The 20,722-nt window shown below is 51.0% G+C and overlaps 1 protein-coding gene across 1 annotated transcript in view; it reads left to right on the top strand.

Annotated features, from left to right (window-relative positions):
- The window catches only part of plxna4 (plexin A4), a gene marked incomplete at its 5' end in the record, with an annotated part of 63,769 nt that overhangs the window by 1,593 nt on the left and 41,454 nt on the right, over nt 1-20,722 (top strand). Inside the window, 10 exon segments of the mRNA XM_067254235.1 lie at nt 336-489; nt 3,281-3,380; nt 3,667-3,781; nt 10,384-10,584; nt 11,239-11,335; nt 13,465-13,478; nt 13,480-13,647; nt 17,939-18,090; nt 19,327-19,450; nt 20,296-20,432. Coding sequence (XP_067110336.1) covers nt 336-489; nt 3,281-3,380; nt 3,667-3,781; nt 10,384-10,584; nt 11,239-11,335; nt 13,465-13,478; nt 13,480-13,647; nt 17,939-18,090; nt 19,327-19,450; nt 20,296-20,432 — 1,262 coding nt within the window.

Below are 20,722 nucleotides of genomic sequence, written 5' to 3' on the forward strand. Positions count from 1 at the left end.
GGAGGGTGGCTGATGTCGCTTGGACATCTGAACAGGAAGCGTCTGAGCGTGCTCACACCAGGATCTCTAGTCCTATAGCCTGAATGTTTTTCAGTGTTTTCCATCACGCGTCAGAGATCAGCTGGTCCCGCTCTCTGCCATCGTCACGACGATCCTCGTGGCTGTCTGACTCGCTAGCGTCTTCTACCCTTTCCGTTACCCCGTGTCATCATGCCAACTCACTCAGATCACTTAAAGTGGTTTTTAATAGCCATTACAATCCCGTACAGCCGTACAAATCAACCCTCTCCGTCTCACGTTGGTCTGAGCATCTTGTGTTCTTCTCTTCTCGGCAGTTGATCCTGGAGGCCCACAACGTTCCGGAACTGTCCGCAGGGGTGAACTGCACCTTCGAGGACCTGGCTGAGATGGACGGGCTGGTGGAGGGGAACCGGATCAGGTGTAGCTCACCTGCCGAGAAGGAGGTGCCTCGCATCGTCACTGACAAAGGTACGGAGAGGTCTCACTAACACAGGTGTGGGTTGGTCTCCTTCATGAACGAGGGTATGTGTAGATCTCTTCTGTTTTTTAGTTGAGTAGGTCTCACTCGTTTGGAAAGTTAGAGATGGATGTGCTGGAGCTGAATGAATGGCCTGTGTTCCCTCTGCCTTAATTAGCAGCTAAATGAAGGGACTTATTTATTTAGTTTGGAGGCGGGAATGAAATCTGCCTGAGTGCCCATTTTCAGGGAGTTAACACCTGTCGTAAACAAACATCAAGAGAGAGAGAGGGAGAAAGAGTGAGCCTGCTACACCTGCATCAGTGCTCGCACGGCCTGCATGGTCTCTGTCTCCCTGCGCTGGGTTAGGATGGATTCAGTTCCACCCGTCCCCAGTCACAGGCCTGCAGGCCACAGAGAGACGCTCCCAGGAAACATTTAGTCATTGAATAAACATAATCGTCCCCAAGCAAGTGGGACTTATTTCCTCTCTCACTCGAGTGGATGTGGAACAGAAGGAGTGATGGGACCCTGGCAGCCCTGAGCGCAGGTGCGTATCCCTCCGCCCGGCCGGCGCTGGTGATGGGGGTCGGTGGAGGGATTCTAAGTTTCTTTGGGAGAAAACGGAAAGATGAATAATCGCTTCCGACCGCTCGCCTCCGTTGAGATGAGAAGGGAGGGAAGAGAGAGAGAGGCAGAGGGAGGAAAACCAATTTTCTCCTTGTTTCTTCTCATCCCCCTCGCTCTTCCTCTCTCTCCTCGTCATGGAGGAGAGAGCTCCCCCCACCCCCTCCCCCCCAAAAGTATTTCTTAATCGTTTTTCTTTAGGTGTATTGAAATACAGTAACAATACTGTTACTGTACAATAATTACAATACTAACCCAACAATACTGTAACAACCAGAACCCACAGCACCATTAGCAAATCTCTTTTTAATCGTGTCCTGCTCAAACTGCAGCGCTAGTAATGAAGCCCATGGAGAAAAGACCTAACTGAAGAGTCCACCTTGACTGTTTCACATGTGACACTGGAGCACAGGAACTATACATTAGGAGAATTAGCAGGTGACTGCCTTCCATACAGGTGAGAGAGGAATCCAGCAGTGAGCTAGTATGAGGCTCTGCATGAATAATAACACCTTACTCTTCCACACCAGACTGACTCCTGAGAGCCCAACCCACCATGAAATTACAGGGTGCGGGGCCACCGAAGACGACCCCAGCTCACAGTACACACACACACACACACAGTCTCACACACAGTCTTTCACACACACACACAGTCTCACACACAGTGTCTCACACACACACACACAGTCTCACACACAGTCTTTCACACACACACACACACACACACACACCAGTCTCACACACAGTCTCACACACAGTCTTTCTCACACACACACACAGTCTCACACACAGTGTCTCACACACACACACACACACAGTCTCACACTCAGTCTCACAGAAACACACGGTCGTACGACAGCATGTGTGCAGTTGAGGTTAATGCTAGACATGCATCTTATTTATGCAGCTCCAGTTCCCAACCACCGTGACCGATTCCTTTTTACAAATAAACACTGTAATTTGTGTATTTTGTACAACTGATGCAAACATTCTGTTGCTCTCACACATGCTGTTGATGCAGAAATATCCAGGCAAACACTTTCACAGATGTGAGACAGAGGAGAAGCCTGGGGGGACTTGGGGAATTAGGAACATTTTGTTCAGCGTTCTTCATAGCGTTATATAAAGCTTTTGATGCTTCTGTAATACAAACATGCACACACACACACGTACACACAGACTCTCTCGCACTCCTACCTTGTATTTCTCGCTCTCACTCTCTACTTTCTCTGTCTCTCTACCTTGTCTCTCTCTCTATACCTTGTATCTCTCACTCCCTCTACCCCTCTCTCTACCTCTGCATGTATTAACATAAGTAGGACTTGTCACATTACACAAAAAATAATTTATCCGACCTCTTCAATCTTCTCTTCAGTCACTTTCCTTTGGTGGGACTCAATAGGTGAGCATGTTTTGCAGTAGTGCCCCTGTGCGTGGGGAGTCTCATGCCAGGCATCAAATGAACGTTTAGGTGGACTAATTAGGACAGATTCATTGTCTGCAGTCCTCTGTGTTGATTGATGAACGAATCCCTTTCTGTCTCGGGCCGGGGAAGAGGGGGCGAGCGCAAAGGAGGCACAGAAAGAAAAGAGAATATGGCGTGACATAGAGATGGATGCACAGAGGGTGGGAGGGGAGAGGGCGGGAAGAGATGAGGAGAGAGAGAGGGAGGGAGGGGGAGGGGGAGGGGGGGGAGGGAGAGGGCCCACTTCTCCTTTAAGCATAGAGATGTCCATGCGGACGCACTGGTTGAATTAAACATGGAATCCTTCATTAGAGCCAGACAAAAAGACACCTACATCAGATACACACTTATTCACACACACACTTAAGGACTCACACATACACACATTCCACACACACACACCGTGGCACTCCTCTACTCGTTTTATCCGCAACCTTCCGTTTGTCAAAGACACTCTGAAAGACGAAGCAGGGAATTTGTTGCTCCCTGGAGGGTAGTGCTGGGTAGCTTGTATTATCAAACCATATACGGAGAAGGAGACTTAGCCCCAGCAAAACATTGTGCTCCTCTGAAGATAAAAAACCCCTTTAGCTTAGCAACAGGCTGCGAGCAGCCTGAACTAATGGCGTCCGTCGTGGGCAGGTGATGTGGAACCGTGACGCCGTGCCTGAATTGAGACGTTCTCCTGTTCTTCCTGTGTTCTCCAGGCGACCACCAGATCGTGCAGCTCTACCTCAGGTCTAAAGAGACCGGGCTGGCTTTTGCCAACACCAGCTTCGTGTTCTACAACTGCAGCGTCCACATGTCGTAAGTCGTCCTGTCCGCTCCTCTGGCTCCTACACCTGCTTTCATTAGTGCTTTTTTTTTTTTTTATGTATGTATTTTTTCTGGAAAATGCTATCTTTTTAAAGCCCCTGTGATACACATAGCTTTATTGTTTTCAAGGTTAAACATGTTCCACTTCATATTAAATATACATTTATATGTGGAGTCAGTGTGCGATTCTGAAAAGCTTGGCCGCTGTGCGATTCAGATGTGATTCAGATGTGATTCCCCTGTGTGATTCAGATGTGATTCCTCCTGTGTTCCCCAGGTGTCTCTCCTGTGTGAGCTCCCCGTACCAGTGCCACTGGTGCAAATACAAACACGACTGCACCCACGACCCGCGCACCTGCTCCTTCCAGGAGGGCAGGGTCAAGACGCCTGAGGTGAGCCCGCCACACGCGCAGGGGTCAAAGGTCATTCAGAGGCTCTCTTCAGGAAGTGCCTCTCACTTTCCTGTTAGACCGATGCGGAGACGCGTCTGTGTTTCGTTTTTGTTCTAGACTTTTCTTTTGGGAAGTTGTGTCGTCTAGTTAGATATTCAGTGGCGTCTTTCAGAGACCTTAGTGAACAAGTGTGCATCTGGGTCTCTGTTCCTGACACATCCAGGCCGACCAACTACACTTCAAACGCCTCCAATCTGATGAAAACGAGCCATTTTCCCATCCCCAGCCCTATTCCCAGTGACAGCTTATAGCATGTGAATTATCAATAGTATTGGCAGCGGTCTGTTCCCCTTGAAGCAGACTCAAATTAATTAGAGGCTCTGCTTTGCAGGATGAGCTACAGAACTAGCCCTGTTACATCTCTGTTCCTGGCACTGGCTTGGCCCTCGGGGTGTGTGTGTGTCTGTGTGTGTCTGTGTGTGTCTGTTTGGTAAAAGGTGGGGTGGATGTACGGTACAGGGTTGTGTGTGTGTGTTTTTTGTTAAATGGAAAATGGGTTCAATGAACAGTTTGGTGAGTGTGTCTGCACGCGACCATACATGCTAGACAGTTTAAAAGCCTCTGTGTGTCCTGTGCATGTGTGTCTGTGCATGTGTGTCTGTGCATGTGTGTCTGTGCATGTGTGTCTGTGCATGTGTGTCTGTGCATGTGTGTCTGTGTGTGCCATTGAAGACGGGCGCTGCCTGCAGGGTGAGGTGTGTGTGTGTGTGTGGGGGGGGGGGGGCAGGAACAGCAAGCTAATCTGGCCCTGGGGGGGGGGGGGGGGTCACGGTGATTAAGATCACTAGTCTGCCTGTCACCCTGCTCTCTGCTCTGACGAACACTGACAAGCTCCAGCTCGTCTCTCCTGAGATGAGTTCTCTTCTCCAAAACTCACCGTTCCTCTGAGGGGGGGATCTCTCTCCAGGCCCTCACACTGCCAACCTACACCACACAGTCCTACACACCACACAGTCCTACACACCACACAGCCCTACACACCACACAGCCCTACACACCACACAGCCCTACACACCACACAGTCCTACACACCACACAGCCCTACACACCACACCAGCCCTACACACCACACAGTCCTACACACCACACAGTCCTACACACCACACAGTCCTACACACCACACAGCCCTACACACCACACAGCTCCTACACACCACACAGTCCTACACACCACACAGTCCTACACACCACACAGCCCTACACACCACACAGTCCTACACACCACACAGTCCTACACTACCACACAGCCCTACACACCACACAGTCCTGCACACCACACAGCCTACACACCACACAGCCCTACACACCACACAGTCCTACACACCACACAGTCCTACACACCACACAGCCCTACACACCACACAGTCCTACACACACACAGTCCTACACACCACACAGCCCTGCACACCACACAGTCCTACACACCACACAGGCCCTACACACCACACAGCCCTACACACCACACAGCCCTACACACCACAGCCCTACACACCACACAGCCCTACACACCACACAGCCCTACACACCACACAGTCCTACACACCACACAGCCCTACACACCACACAGTCCTACACACCACACAGCCCTACACACCACACAGCCCTACACACCACACAGTCCTGCACACCACACAGCCCTACACACCACACAGCCCTACACACCACACAGTCCTACACACCACACAGTCCTACACACCACACAGCCCTACACACCACACAGTCCTACACACCACACAGTCCTACACACCACACAGCCCTGCACACCACACAGTCCTACACACCACACAGCCCTACACACCACACAGCCTACACACCACACAGCCCTACACACCACACAGCCTGGAAGACTGTCCTCATACTGTCATCATCCCTCTGAACCCGGCCGCTGGGCTGGGCAGAGACTTGGTGAGTTTGGCTTTCCAATCAACACACGTCGCAAGTCAATATTGACTGGGAAATAATGGTTGGATTTGTTTTCCTTTGTGCACCTGACATAAACACGGCTCCGTACAAAGCGGAGGGGATTTAACATTAGCACGTTAATGACATCTCACCACATGTTTTTGTTTGACTGCTGTCTTAAAAAGCAGGTGTTTCCGGGTCTTAATGACTTTAATTTGGATTTAATTAACACCACGGACTGAGGGCCAGGGATTGGAGGTAAATTGGCCGCCACAGTGAATTAATGACTTAGCTACAAACACACACCACCCGCAACACCCACACACAAATCCCATAAGTGCCAACAAGTCAACTTTGCTCAGTGAAATAGGATGCCTCTCTCCCTGACCCTACCAGATGAAATTCAGTGTGCCGTTCCAATTAAGGGATTTGAGCAAGTGATCTAAATAATCCACCCGATGATATTCAAATAAGCATGGCTGAGCGGTGGCGTCCTACTGGCTGAGCCTGTCGTTAGCATGCACAGAGGTGCCGGGTTAAAGCTAGGGGGCGGAGCTTTGTTTTGATTGGGTGCTTACTGGGACCCGGAGCTCAGGCAGGACGTGATGGGGCATCGTCAGGGCAACCGGCGTCTCTACCCTCGGCTGTCTGGTACACGCTCTTATTCAGATCAGGCGTGAGTCTGTGACGGTCTCACGGCAGGAGAGCCTCCCCTGCCTCCCTCCCTGCCTCCACTCCCTGCCCTCCCTCCCTGCCTCCCTCCCCTGCCTCCCTCCCTCCTTCCCTGCCTCCCTCCTTCCCTCCCCTGCCCTCCCTCCTTCCCTGCCTCCCTCCCTCCTTCCCTGCCTCCCTCCCTCCCTGCCTCCCTCCCTCCTTCCCTGCCTCCCTCCCTGCCTCCACTCCCTCCAGTCCTGTCTTTGGCACTAATCACCAGTAAAGGGATATATTTCTCTACATTAGAGAAGACCCCTCCTCTCTCCATACATATTCACCCCCAAGGGACCAGAGAGAGACCTATGAAATATGTATCCCTGCTACGAGGCAGGAGGCAGGAGGTGGATCTCTGGCGGCGGGCGGGCGGGTCCCGTGTCGAGAGAGAGTTACCCAGCTCCTCATCGATCAGGTCATCTAGCTAGACAGTATTAAGCAGAGGTAATTGGCACTGGTAATTGGCGCTGGTCATAATGATTGACAGCAACCTTTGCAGAATCCAGACAGAGAGAGTTCAGAGTGTATTCACATCAGTGAGTCATATACAGACTCTGAGTGAGGAGGATGGAAAGGAGTACACACAATGGAAAACAGTCATGTAAATGACAAGAAGTGTGCCGGAAGAACAAGGACTTGGGTGTAGATAATGAAAGAGAGAGGGAGGGAGGGAGAGAGAGAGAAGGAAAAAGATAAAGATGAAGGAGGGAGGGAGGAAGGAAGTGAGGGATGAAGGGATAGAGAGCTGGGTCATGAGTCTAAGACAGGAGAGAGATGGAGAAGGGTAAGAAGGAAAGTAGAGCGGAAAAGAGAGATGAACAGGGAAGACAGGGAGAGAGAGAGAGAGAGAGAGGGAGAGACAGAGAGAGAGAGAGTGTCTTTGCCCGGGGCTATCTGACGGATAATAAAACACTGGCCTGCCTTACTAATCGCGCCAGGTGTGTGTGTGTGTCAGAGAGAGAGAGTGTGTGTGTGTCTCAGGGACTAAAGATTCTCTCACCTTCACACATTGCTATTATACTGCTCTAATAATGGACCAGGCCATTCTCCTCTTCCTCTCGCAACTCTCTCTGCCTGTCTTTCTCTCTTACCATCACGCACCCTTGCTCGCTCCCTACCTCTCCCCGCCGCTCTCTATCTCTCGTCTCTTTTCATCACTGTCATTACCAGGGTCGTTTGCTGATTGTGACCAGATCCAAGTCACTCCCCCAGGTACAGGAAGAGAAACTGTTGAGAGAGAGGGGGGGGGGAGGGGGGTGTAAAAGAGGAAGCGAGAGGGATTAAGAGAGGTAAAGAAAGAGCCACTGGAGAGAGAGACAGAGAGAGACAGAGAGAGACAGAGAGAGACAGAGAGAGACAGAGAGAGACACAGAGAGACACAGAGAGAGACAGAGAGAGACAGAGAGAGACAGAGAGACACAGAGAGACACAGAGAGAGGTTCACAGGCCTCAGTTAAACAGCAGAGGTAATTGAGTGTGACTCATGATTGTGCGAGTGTTCTTCCAGACAGGATGACAGCCAGAGTCGCTCTATCTGATTACCCGCCTGGAAAGTTCAAGGGCACAGCTTGATGACTTGATGACAGCTCAGTGTCTGCATGCTTCCCTCTCAGACACTGTTTGGGTGTGTTTCATATGTATGGAAGTGACTCATTCTCTCTCACTCATGTGTTCTGTGTTTGTTTGTGTGTGTGTGTGTACTGAATCTGTGAGGTGTGTACTGTGTGTGTGTGGTCATCATAGGAGATCCCTCCATTCCCTTGTTTATCACTCAGATGGGGGGTGATAAACCAGTAGACAGTATATCAGCTTAACGTATAAATCTAGAGATGGGAGGCTGCATGCCAGGATATACGACTGTGCACACCACTAAGGGTCCACTTGGGCTCGCTACCGTCTTGGGACACCCAGGTGTTACTGGGACGGGGATGGGTGTGTGTGGGGGAGGGGGGGGGGGCACTCAGCAGTGATCTCCTGGGAAGATACACATTTCTATGCTGACGCTTTAATACTTAACTGTAATACATTTACATTTAGTCATTTAGCAGACGCTCTTATCCAGAGCGACTCTACAGTAAGTACAGGGACATTCTCCCGAGGCAAGTAGGGTGAAGTGCCTTGCCCAAGGACACAACGTCATTTGGCACAGCCGGGAATCGAACTGGCAACCTTCTGATTACTAGGCCCGCTTCCCTAACCGCTCAGCCACCTGACTCCCAATAGTAATAAACGTGTGTGTGTGTTTGTATGGAAGGGCATTCTGTTTTGTGTGTGTAAGAGGGGAGATGTGTGTGTATGTGTTTTGACGTAGGCTGGATGTGAAATATTTGTGTGTGGGGGGGGGGGGAGTGAAATCTGAAATTCAAAGATTTCCATCTGCCTAGCTTCTTGTCACAATGACAGATGACTCCAGAGGGAGTGTGTGTGTGTGTGGTGTGTGATTTGATTGTTAGATCAAATAGTTCTCATTGTTTCATGTTCGCGGAAATCCCATCACGACCCTCCCACGACCCCACCAGTCGCTCGTCCCAGAGACCTGTTCTTCCTGAGGACTCCACCTTCCAGCGGGTCAGGGGGGAACATGTGCGCCCCTCTTCCCCCCTCACGTGCAGCACGCAGCACTGTCATTTATCTATAATGACTTTTGAAATAGTCTGGAAGAAGACGGTGCACAGGCGAGCCCAGGCAGTCATCCAGCCCTAACCCAATCAAGTGTCTTTTTAATGAACTTCAAATAAGTCTTATCACCCGAACGTGGCAGACTCCTCTCAAACACGCCTCCCTCACTCCTCCACTCCAGGAACTAAAGGACACCTTATCTGCTCTCTCTCTCTCTCTCTCTCTCTCTCTCTCTCATCTCTCTCTCTCTCTCTCTCTCTCTCTCTCTCTCTCTCTCTCTCTCTCTCTCTCTCTCCTCTATCTCGCTCTTTCTCTCTCGCTCTCTCTCTGTGTGTCTCTCTTTCTCTCTCTCTGTGTGTCTCTCTTTCTCTCTCTCTCTCTCTCTCTCTCTCTCTCTCTCTCTCTCTCTTTTTTTCTCTGTGTGTCTCGATAAAGCGCTCTGCGCTTTTCTTGCGCGCAATCCACTTTTTTTTCCTCTCTTTTCCAATATTTGTTCATTCTCTCACTCTTAACTGTTGCTTTTCTCTCTCTCTCACTATCTCTGTCTCTTCTCTTTGTAGTACTATACCACATTCCATATTCTATCTCCTGCAGACTGGAGGGACTGTCTCATAAAAGGCTTAAAGGAACAAGTTTTCCCTGAGATAGGACCAGTAATGCACTAGTAAATACTGTGCCTTCATCATTAATACGCAACACCTCACCTCCACCCCTTCCTCCATCAGCTTTTCCTCCATCAGCTCATCACTTGTTGTCATCGATGCAGTATTTTTAGTCAGCCACTACCGCAAAACAATTAGATACTAATATAATACCAACTAGTGGTTTAATTTGCAAAGCCGAGCAGTCTACTCTGCTACTAATGCAAGTCAATGTCCTTCTTATTATGTCACAGTTAGCCCTAAATGCCCATGTTCCTCTTTTCACTGTGTGACAGAGTGGATGACCCTCCTTGCTCTCTGCTGTGTACATTAGAAATCCCTATTGGTTCTAATAAACTCCATGAAAGTGGTGTCAGTGGGCACAATATATCCATTAACACTGAATGAATATCAGCAAAGCTAACTCATTGCTGCTTATGATAATAAGGATGATAATGCAGATGCTATTGCTAATGCAGATACTGATGCTAATGCTAATTCAAGTACTGATGCTAATGCAGGTGCTAATGCAGATGCTAATGCAGGTGCTAATGCAGATACTGATGCTAATGCAGATGCTAATGCTAACACCAACCGTGCGGAGGAAGGTAAACTCTCCCCTCGCTCTGTGGTTTTTGGTCCTCCTGACCAGCTCTCGGTGCGCCTGTTGCAGGAGTGCCCTCAGTTGCTGCCGGTGGAGGAGATCCTGGTCCCTGTCGGGGTGGTGAAGCCCATCACGCTGAGGGCCCAGAACCTTCCTCAGCCCCAATCGGGCCAGCGGGGCTACGAGTGCCTGCTCACCATCCAGGGGGTGGAGCAGAGGGTGCCCGCCCTGCGCTTCAACAGCTCCAGCGTGCAGTGTCAGAACACGTCGGTGAGTCTGGTGCCCGGGTATACAAAGCATACACACACACACACCTACCCACACACACACACCTACCCACACGCATACACACACACCTGACCCACACGCATACACACTCACGCAAACATGCTTACACACTCACTCACGCAAACATGCTTACACTACTCACGCAAACATGGTTACACACTTACGCACGCAAACATGCTTACACACTCACTCACACAAACATGCTTACACACTCACTCACGCAAACATGCTTACACACTCATACACACAAACATGCTTACACACTAACTCACACAAACATGCTTACACACTTCCGCACACAAACATGCTTACACACTCACTCACACAAACATGCTTACACACTCACTCACACAAACATGCTTACACACTCACTCACACAAACATGTCTTACACACTCACTCACGCAAACATGCTTACACACTCATACACACAAACATGCTTACACACTTACTCACACAAACATGCTTACACACTCACGCTAATTTCGTTCACCTGCACACAAACGCAGGACGCACTAGGACGCTGTATTATCAGGTGATGTTGTGACTCCTGCCACAGCAACAGGTGATGTTGTGGCTAAACGTGGACTTTCTCACTCTCGCGCGTCTTCCTGTGTTTTGGTTTCCGTGGCAACAGTACTCGTATGATGGGATGGACATGAGCAGCCTGCCGGTGGACCTGACTGTCGTCTGGAACGGAGACTTTAGCATCGACAACCCTGCCGAGAACAAAGGTGAGCTCTCTCACACACACACAGTCTCACACACACACAGTCAGTCATGCACTAATGCAGTTTCTCGCACACACACACACCTCTCCATAACATACTCTTTAACATGCACAACTCTACGAACTAACACCCACACAAACAAACCTACACGCACAGACCCGTATCAACACACACACACACACGTACATCGCCGTTGCCTCACCACCGTTGCCCTTGGAGACGGTCTCCATGGCAACTGGCGGGCGGTGCGAGGCTCCGTCCCCCTGGTGCAGGAGACTGAGGAGCCTCCTGGGTAACTTTACCCCTCCTCTAATATCTCTCTGTTTCTCTCTGTTTCTCCTCTAATATCTCTCTGTATCTCTCTCTGTTTCTCCTCTAATATCTCTCTGTATCCCTCTCTGTTTCTCCTCTAATATCTCTCTGTTTCTGTCTCTCTGTTTCTCCTCTAATATCTCTCTGTTTCTGTCTCTGTCTCTCCTCTAATATCTCTCTGTTTCTGTCTCTGTCTCTCCTCTAATATCTCTCTGTTTCTGAGTCTTCTGTGTCTCCCCCTTCTCTCTCTCCTCTCTAACTCTTTCTCTCCCCTCAACTCTCTCTGTCTCTCTCTCTACCTTTCTCCTCAACCCCCTCTATTTGTTTCTCCACCCAACTCTCTCTCTTCCCCCTCTCTGTTTCTCTCTCTCTCCCCCCCCTCTCTCTCTCTCTGTTTCTCTATGTCTCTCTCGCCCCACTCTCTCTGTCTATTGCTCTTATCTGCTTTCCGTCAGCGCCCCGCAGTCTGTTTCTCTATGTCTTTCTGCCTCTCTATGTCTCTCCACCCCCCCCTCTCTCTCTCTCTCTCTCTCTCTCTCTCGTCTCTCTCTCCTCTCTCTCTTTCTCTCTCTCTCACTCTCTCTCTCTCTCTCTCTCTCTCTCTCTCTCTCTCTCTCTCTCTCTCTCTCTCTCTCTCTCTCTCTCTCTCTCTCTCTCTCTCTCTCTCTCTCTCTCTCTCTCTCTCTCTCTCTCTCTCTCTCTCTCTCTCTCTCTCTCTCTCTCTCTCTCTCTCTCTCTCTCTCTCTCTCTCTCTCTCTCTCTCTCTCTCTCTCTCTCTCTCTCTCTCTCTCTCTCTCTCTCTCTTTCTTTCTCTCTTTCTGTATCTCTCGTTCCCCTGTCCAGCTTGTTATGTTCACACCTCCCTATCCATAGTAGCCTATCACCGCTGATATCTCCTGCTAAGCCTGTGGGAATCAGAATCAGAATGGGATTTATTCGCCATGAAAGTTTGCACAGACAAGGAATTTGCTTTGCAGGAAGGTGCATACAATAAACATATACCTAAAATTTAAATATGTGGACTATCTATACTAAGGGTACATAAACTAGCAGTACTAAGTGGGATCTAGAATAGAATTAAATATATACAATAAAAATAAAGTGTTTGTGTGTGAGGGATTCTTAAGTGTTCCTAGTTTGGACTGCAAGCCCAGCTTGCTCGACCCCTGGTCAGTCAGTGGTTCCGTACTGATGTGGAGTTCGGGTGGGTTTGAGGGAGGGGGGGTTTAACAGTGTACGTGTGTTAGGGAAAGATAAAGAGACTTTGGAAAGTGGTGGGAGAGAGAGACCACGCACCACTGACACCCCCCTGGAGCGGGCCGAGTGGGCTGGTCCGGCTCAGCGCTTAATGAACAGATCACACGCATGTAATAGCAATTAAAAAGCAAATGCCTGGACGGTTTCCATGGAGATGAGATGATAATGTAGAGGGTGAGCAGAGGCAAGAAGCAGCTGAGAGGGAGGGAGGGAGGGGGAGCGATGGCGGGAGAGAGGGGGTTGATGGTGAGAGAGGGATGAATAAAGAAAGAAGACAAGGGAGGGATTGAGAATTGATACATTACATGAGAGAGAAAGATATCGAGGAAGGCCCGAAATAGACATCAACAGAGGTACGGTTTTAAATATCCAAGAATATGATGATTACCGGGAAAACTTGATCGTTCTTAGAAAACAAGTAACTGTGTCCTTTCCATGGTAGTCCATCTGCATGGAAAGAAATGTTTCAAGTTAAACTGAAAAAGGTGCCTCATTAAAGCCTCACTAACCTACCTCTCTCCCTCCTTCTCTCCCTCTCCTCCGCCCTCCTCCCTCTCCTCCAGTCCACCTGTACAACGTGTGCGGCCCAGCGTGGCAGCTGTGGCCTGTGTCTGAAGGCCAACCCCCAGTACGGCTGTGTGTGGTGCAAGGGAGAGAGCCGCTGCACCCTCAAGCAGCACTGCCCCCACCCAGAGAGCCAGTGGCCCAAACACAACCCCAGGTGCACCCACCCTCGCATCACCCAGGTGAGCCGGGTCCCCGCCAGGATGGATCACTCCTCCTTTAACATTTATGTCCAGTCAGTACACCGCTCTACAGAACCAAGTAACTGCTTGAACGGAGATCGTCTTTCCACGCTCAGCCTTCTCTGGGCCCTCAGCAGAGGAGGGGAATCGTCCTGCCGTAGTTTGTTGGCCGCAGAGACACCAGACGTGTGTCTGGTCCTGCCGTAGTTTGTGGCCGCAGAGACACCAGACGTGTGTCTGGTCCTGCCGTAGTTTGTGGCCGGCAGAGACACCAGACGTGTGTCTGGTCCTGCCGTAGTTTGTGGCCGCAGAGACACCAGACGTGTGTCTGGTCCTGCCGTAGTTTGTGGCCGCAGAGACACCAGACGTGTGTCTGGTCCTGCCGTAGTTTGTGGCCGCAGAGACACCAGACGTGTGTCTGGTCCTGCCGTAGTTTGTTGGCCGCAGAGACACCAGACGTGTGTCTGGTCCTGCCGTAGTTTGTGGCCGCAGAGACACCAGACGTGTGTCTGGTCCTGCCGTAGTTTGTGGCCGCAGAGACACCAAACGTGTGTCTGGTCCTGCCGTAGTTTGTTGGCCGCAGAGACACCAGACGTGTGTCTGGTCCTGCCGTAGTTTGTGGCCGCAGAGACACCAGACGTGTGTCTGGTCCTGCCGTAGTTTGTGGCCGCAGAGACCACCAGACGTGTGTCTGGTCCTGCCGTAGTTTGTGGCCGCAGAGACACCAGACGTGTGTCTGGTCCTGCCGTAGTTTGTTGGCCGCAGAGACACCAGACGTGTGTCTGGTCCTGCCGTAGTTTGTGGCCGCAGAGACACCAGACGTGTGTCTGGTCCTGCCGTAGTTTGTGGCCGCAGAGACACCAAACGTGTGTCTGGTCCTGCCGTAGTTTGTGGCCGCAGAGACACCAGACGTGTGTCTGGTCCTGCCGTAGTTTGTGGCCTGCAGAGACACCAAACGTGTGTCTGGTCCTGCCGTAGTTTGTGGCCGCAGAGACACCAGACGTGTGTCTGGTCCCTCCCTGAGGGGCTGTGGGGGGGGGGGAGGGAGGGGTGATGGAAATAAGGGTTATCCCTCCATGCGAAACACCGAGCGGGCAGAACAGATGGTGAGCGATTGGAGATGGAGGGTTAGGGGGCGGGGGGAATCCCCTCCGCTGGACGGATGATGGTGTGAGGGTGAGCAGGGGGGAAAACCCTCCTCTCCAGGGAGGAGTGATGGATGCTGACGGGCCCGTAGACTCGCCTACCTCAGCCGCGCTCCGTTTGGAACGGAGCCCACTTGCCAGAGCCATGGCTGCATTCCAAACCAAACGCACACCTTCATCGGGTCTTCACGCGCACGTCCAGGACAGCCGTCACCGTGACTCACGTTAGCTTAGCTCGTAAGTCAAAACAAGGGTCAGCGATGCTCAGGAGAACAGGAGGAGCATATTGATGTGTAGCATCCAGCCTGTTAAACCACAGAAATCTGTCCCTGCCTCCCAGCTCTCCCCAGCCAACCCTGCTGCTAGATTTATCCTCCGGGGCGGCACCTCTCCTGTACGCACGCCTGGCGACCAGAACAGCAGCATATTGTAGCTTTCTCTCATCCCCTTAAACCCTTCACCATGTCACCCCCACCCAGGACCAGACCCCCCCCCCCCCCCCCCCCCCCCCCACCTACGATGCATTGTAATACTCTTCATTACATTGACATCACCCGTGAACAATCTGTTCTGGAGCCAGGCAGAGGACCGGGGAGCAGTGATTAAGGGTTTGCCTTCACCAAACTGTCAATTAGCTTGTCAAAGTCACAAATCTAATCAATGGCCTGACACCCTAATGAAAAGTGACTTCTACTCACCATACTTATTCATCTCTCTCTTTCTCCATCTCTCTCTTTCTCCATCTCTCTCCCTCCCCTCTCCCAGAGAGAGGGCCTCCCCCCTTTCCATGCTGAAAAATTCTAGACGGAGAAGATCCACAATGCTTTGCGGTGGCCCCTAATCGCGTGCGCTGTAGCCGCGGTTCTCCCAGTCTCTCGTCTCCCACCTCTCAGTAGGATATCAGCAGGGGTCTCATTCACCATCAGACGTGCATGATACGAGCATGACCGCAGACTGGCCTGCCAATCTGCAGGACCATAACACCATCAACTCTCAGTCTGGTCTCATACGTTTAGTTTGTTGTAGGGGGCGGAGCATAGCGGGGGAATTCCTCCGCTGGACGGATGATGGTGTGAGGGTGAGCAGGGGGGAAAACCCTCCTCTCCAGGGAGAAGTGATGGATGCTGACGGGCCCGTAGACTCGCCTACCTCAGCCGCGCTCCGTTTGTAACGGAGCCCACTCGCCGGAGCCATGGCTGCATTCCAAACCAAATGCACACCTTGTTGTTCTTAAAACGTATTCCCCGTGTCCCTGAGGTGGTCTCCTGGACCTGGGAGCCTCACGCAGTCACAGAACGTCCTGCTGTCGCCAACGCAGATTGTTCTGACCAACACGTGCACAACCCAAAACACAAACATGAGCAATCACACACACACACACACACACACACACACACGCAGCCTACCAACCATACCTTCAAACACCTAAGGGCCCCCTCCTCAACCCTTCTGTCAGTGAGGGATGAGCCTTCCATGCAGTCATAATGAGAACTCTCTTCCCCTCTGGGACCGCCAGAGATCCCTATTGGCAGGAGAGAATGACACAGCACAATGCTGGTAATGATAGCCCCTCTCTCCCACTGGGACCTGAAGGTGCTTTATTTGGCAGAGACAAACGAGGGCCTGTTCTGAGGTTTGCTGTACATCCACCAGTCTGATCAGTCAGGAGCTAACCCTGCAGGAGCCATCTTGGTGGATCTCTGTCTCTGTCTCTCGCTCTGTCTGGCTCTCTCTCTGTCCCTGTCGATCTCTCTGTCTCTCGCTCTGTCTGGCTCTCTCTCTCTGTCCCTGTCGATCTCTCTGTCTCTCGCTCTGTCTGGCTCTCTCTCTGTCCCTGTCGATCTCTCTGTCTCTCGCTCTGTCTGGCTCTCTCTCTGTCCCTGTCGATCTCTCTGTCTCTCGCTCTGTCTGGCTCTCTCTCTGTCCCTCTCGATCTCTCTGTCTCTCGCTCTGTCTGGCTCTCTCTCTGTCCCTGTCGATCTCTCTGTCTCTCGCTCTGTCTGGCTCTCTCTCTGTCCCTGTCGATCTCTCTGTCTCTCGCTCTGTCTGGCTCTCTCTCTGTCCCTGTCGATCTCTCTGTCTCTCGCTCTGTCTGGCTCTCTCTCTGTCCCTGTCGATCTCTCTGTCTCGCTCTGTTGATTCATTGTTCTGGTCTTCTTTGGCTGTTTGTCTTCATCTTCATTCATCCCTTTCTCTCTGACTCTCTCCCCTTCTGCCTCAATTCTAACTCTTTTTTTCACACGCGCAGACACACACACTCTCCTCTCATCTGTAGGATGTTGGTCCAGCTCTCTTCCACAGTGACCTCAGCTCAAGCCAAAATGGCGAACGTCAGGGAATAACCTAATCTGATTGGCCGGCTGGGCTTTGTGTTTTTGCATATGTGGATCCTCTCATGGCAGGAACACTGAGGTGGTTCCAGCTAAGCCTCTGCTCTCACACACACACTTACACACAAACACACACTTTCTCACACACACACACACAGGCCCTTGCGATAACCCGACTGGAATTCAGATTAAATCTGATGCTTTTCTACACTTCGACTCAGTTCAATTATGAATGGAGTTATCATGTGTTTTACTGAGCCGAAGATGTGAATGTGGGGAAACACGGGCAGTCTGGACTAATGGAGTCCTGCTTGACTGGCTGCTCTGACTAATAGACTTATCAACAACCTAGTATTAGTCTGATGTCCCAGATAGAGATGTATCGCTTAGGTTGAACACTCTGAAACATAATTGCAGAGATAGCTACAGTATCAAGCACACACAGCTTGATACGACATACCAATTAAAACTATCTAATAAACAGACTTCCTGTGCTGGACCCAATGAGCTGATACTCATTCACACAGTATCCAATGATCTGAGGGGTGTGGGGGTCGTTATACATGCCTGGGTAAGAAGATAGCCGCTAATCTGCCCCCCCCCCACACACACACACACACTTTATGAATAAAATCATAATTAACGTCCGCATCCCTAGTTATAAAAAATAAATAACTGTTCTGCCCGCATTCGTAAACAAACCTACACCCCTGAACGATGTTGAGAACCCCACATTTTGACATTTGACTCGTGTCACAGATGCCGTTATCCTTTCTAACCTTCCGTTTTTCGATAACCCTGCGCTGTGCTCCTCAGATCACCCCCCTGCGCGGGCCTCGAGAGGGGGGCACCCTGGTCACCATCCGGGGGGAGAACCTGGGACTGGACTTCCAGGAGATCCAGGGGAACGTGAGGGTGGCCCAGGTGGACTGCACCCCCATCCCCGAGGGGTACATCCCTGCGGAGCAGTGAGTCAGCGCCCGGCACACCGCCCACACACTCCTCACACCCGCTGCCAGTGTGACTCGGCCCTGACGTCATGGTCACGTCACGGGGCATGGTCTTGGTTCAGCAGGAAGTCATGGCTGACCAGACGTGAAGGTTTTCTGTGTTGTCGTCGTACATAGGGCCCCTCGCCGAGCAGAGGTCGAGCCCTCAGGTGTGAGGTCGTCTGAGTCAGAGCTGCGAGCCGGGGGGGGGGGGGGGAGTGTAGTAAACACAGGCCGGGGGGGGGCTCACACACCAAAGGAGAGGGGGAGAGGGAGGTGTGGAGTCACGACACACCTTCATGTGGTCGGGGGGGGACGACGACGACACAGACTTAGTCCATGACACACACACAGACATACAAAAGTGCACACACATAAATACATGCATACACACACAGTAGTGGAGTGACCTTGTGACAGCCCTGGCCCAGGGTGCTGCAGTGCTGTGGTGTTCATGGAGAGCTCGTCCAGGGTGCTGCAGTGCTGTGGTGTTCATGGAGAGCTCGTCCAGGGTGCTGCAGTGCTGTGGTGTTCATGGAGAGCTCGTCCAGGGTGCTGCAGTGCTCTGCTGTTCATGGAGAGCTCGTCCAGGGTGCTGCAGTGCTCTGCTGTTCATGGAGAGCTCGTCCAGGGTGCTGCAGTGCTGAGGTGTTCATGGAGAGCTCGTCCAGGGTGCTGCAGTGCTCTGGTGTTCATGGAGAGCTCGTCCAGGGTGCTGCAGTGCTCTGGTGTTCATGGAGAGCTCGTCCAGGGTGGCTGGGCCTGCCAAGAGTGTAGGAAAACCTCCACTACAGCCCAGCTAATCCCAGGTTAAGACTTGAATATAATAAGGTGTTATTTGGCAGGGATTGTAAACCCCCTGCTGCCAACTTCTCTGAGATAGGGAACGAATCCTGCGTCATTATTCGCATGACCTTAAAAAGACCTTTTCCTTTTCTCGCCAGCTCAGCATTCTTTGTGGAAAGTGCTGGCTTATCTGTTTTAACTGAGTTGTTGATGAGTCACTCCTAAAGTTTGGAGATAATTGAATGGCTTGTCACTTGTGATGAAAGAAAAGACTTAGACGCAGGATGGGACCTGTATGAGCAGATGAGAATCTAAAAGTGAATGTGGGATCGGTGTTTGACCTGGGCTGCATGCCATCCTCGAGTTTGTGGAAAACTGTACAAAGCAGCAGCACTGCATCATATCACTTAAACATGTTTGTGTTTTCAGGATTGTGTGTGAGATGGGCAAAGCAGAGTCCAGCCAGTTTGCAGGCAACATCCAGGTGTGTGTCGGGGTTGGAGAGTGCAAACCCGAGTTCATGGCCAAGTCCACCAAGTACTACTACTTTGTGGTGAGTCCTTTTTCTACCTCCTGCTTTCTCTCTGTGCTTTTAAATCCTCAACCTGAGAGCACAACAGGAACCAAAAGCCTTTAAGACATCAAATATAGATGGGAGTTACAGTTGTATAATTTGAAACAGATCTATTTTAGATCACTCCAAAGTGCACTAGAATTCAAATAAACGGCACTTACAGTAAGTACGCCGTAGATTAAACTCTGGGTGTATCCAGAGCTAACTGGCCCCTGCATCAGAGACTGTGTCATTATGCACTGGGGGTGTCAGCCAGACTGCCTGCTCAGCACTTAGTGTTGAATTAGCCCTCGCGCTGGTGTTGAATAAGTCCTAGCGCTGGTGGTAGAAGACTGGCACTTACTAATGAGCCTTGGGTTCAAATGGACCTTGGATGGCCGTAAAAAGAGCGCACACACACACTGTGTTTATATATTGTGCCTCCTCAGCGCTCTCACCCTCATGTTCTACACACGTCTCATCCCAGGAGAGGAACATGCAGGGTTCCACCCTGAAATACAGCCTCCTCGTTAGCACGCTGTGTTCGTTTAATGCAGAGTTATCAATTATACGCCAGACCGTTAAGGGGAGGTTTATTCTTATTTATTCCTCTGTGGGTGCCCGGAACAGGATTATACGATGTTAGGGTTAGGTGTCATGCCACAGACCCAGGCAGAACAGGAGAGTACGAGAATGCAAACATATGGGAGAGAGATTTACATCTCCCTCGCACCCGCTCAATACCACTTCAATCTTTGCCTGGTGACTGGTGAATTAAGGCAAATCTCCTAATTGGCTGACCTGTAACCTTTGCCCCTCCCCCCCCCCCCCCCCGACATCATCAGATTCCTCGGCTGCACCAGCTGAAGCCAAGTCGAGGGCCCGTTTCCGGGGGAACCATCGTCAACATCACCGGCAGCAATTTAGACGCAGGGAGCAACGTATCCATCATGTTCAAAGACCAGAAGTGTGCGTATCACAGGTGGGTACACCGGAGCACAGGAGGGAGTCAGGTGGCTGAGCGGTGAGGGAGTCGGGCTAGTAATCCGAAGGTTGCCAGTTCGATTCCCGGTCATGCCAACTGACGTTGTGTCCTTGGGCAAGGCACTTCACCCTACTTGCCTCGGGGGGAATGTCCCTGTACTTACTGTAAGTCGCTCTAGATAAGAGCGTCTGCTAAATGTAAATGTACACCGACCCCTATCACAAGTAGGCAAGTGGTGAAACTAAGTTTAGAAAGAACTAGAAATAGAATAGAATTAATTAAACATT

This window comes from Osmerus mordax, chromosome 17 (assembly GCF_038355195.1).
Source record: "Osmerus mordax isolate fOsmMor3 chromosome 17, fOsmMor3.pri, whole genome shotgun sequence".
NCBI classification, from domain to species: domain Eukaryota; kingdom Metazoa; phylum Chordata; class Actinopteri; order Osmeriformes; family Osmeridae; genus Osmerus; species Osmerus mordax.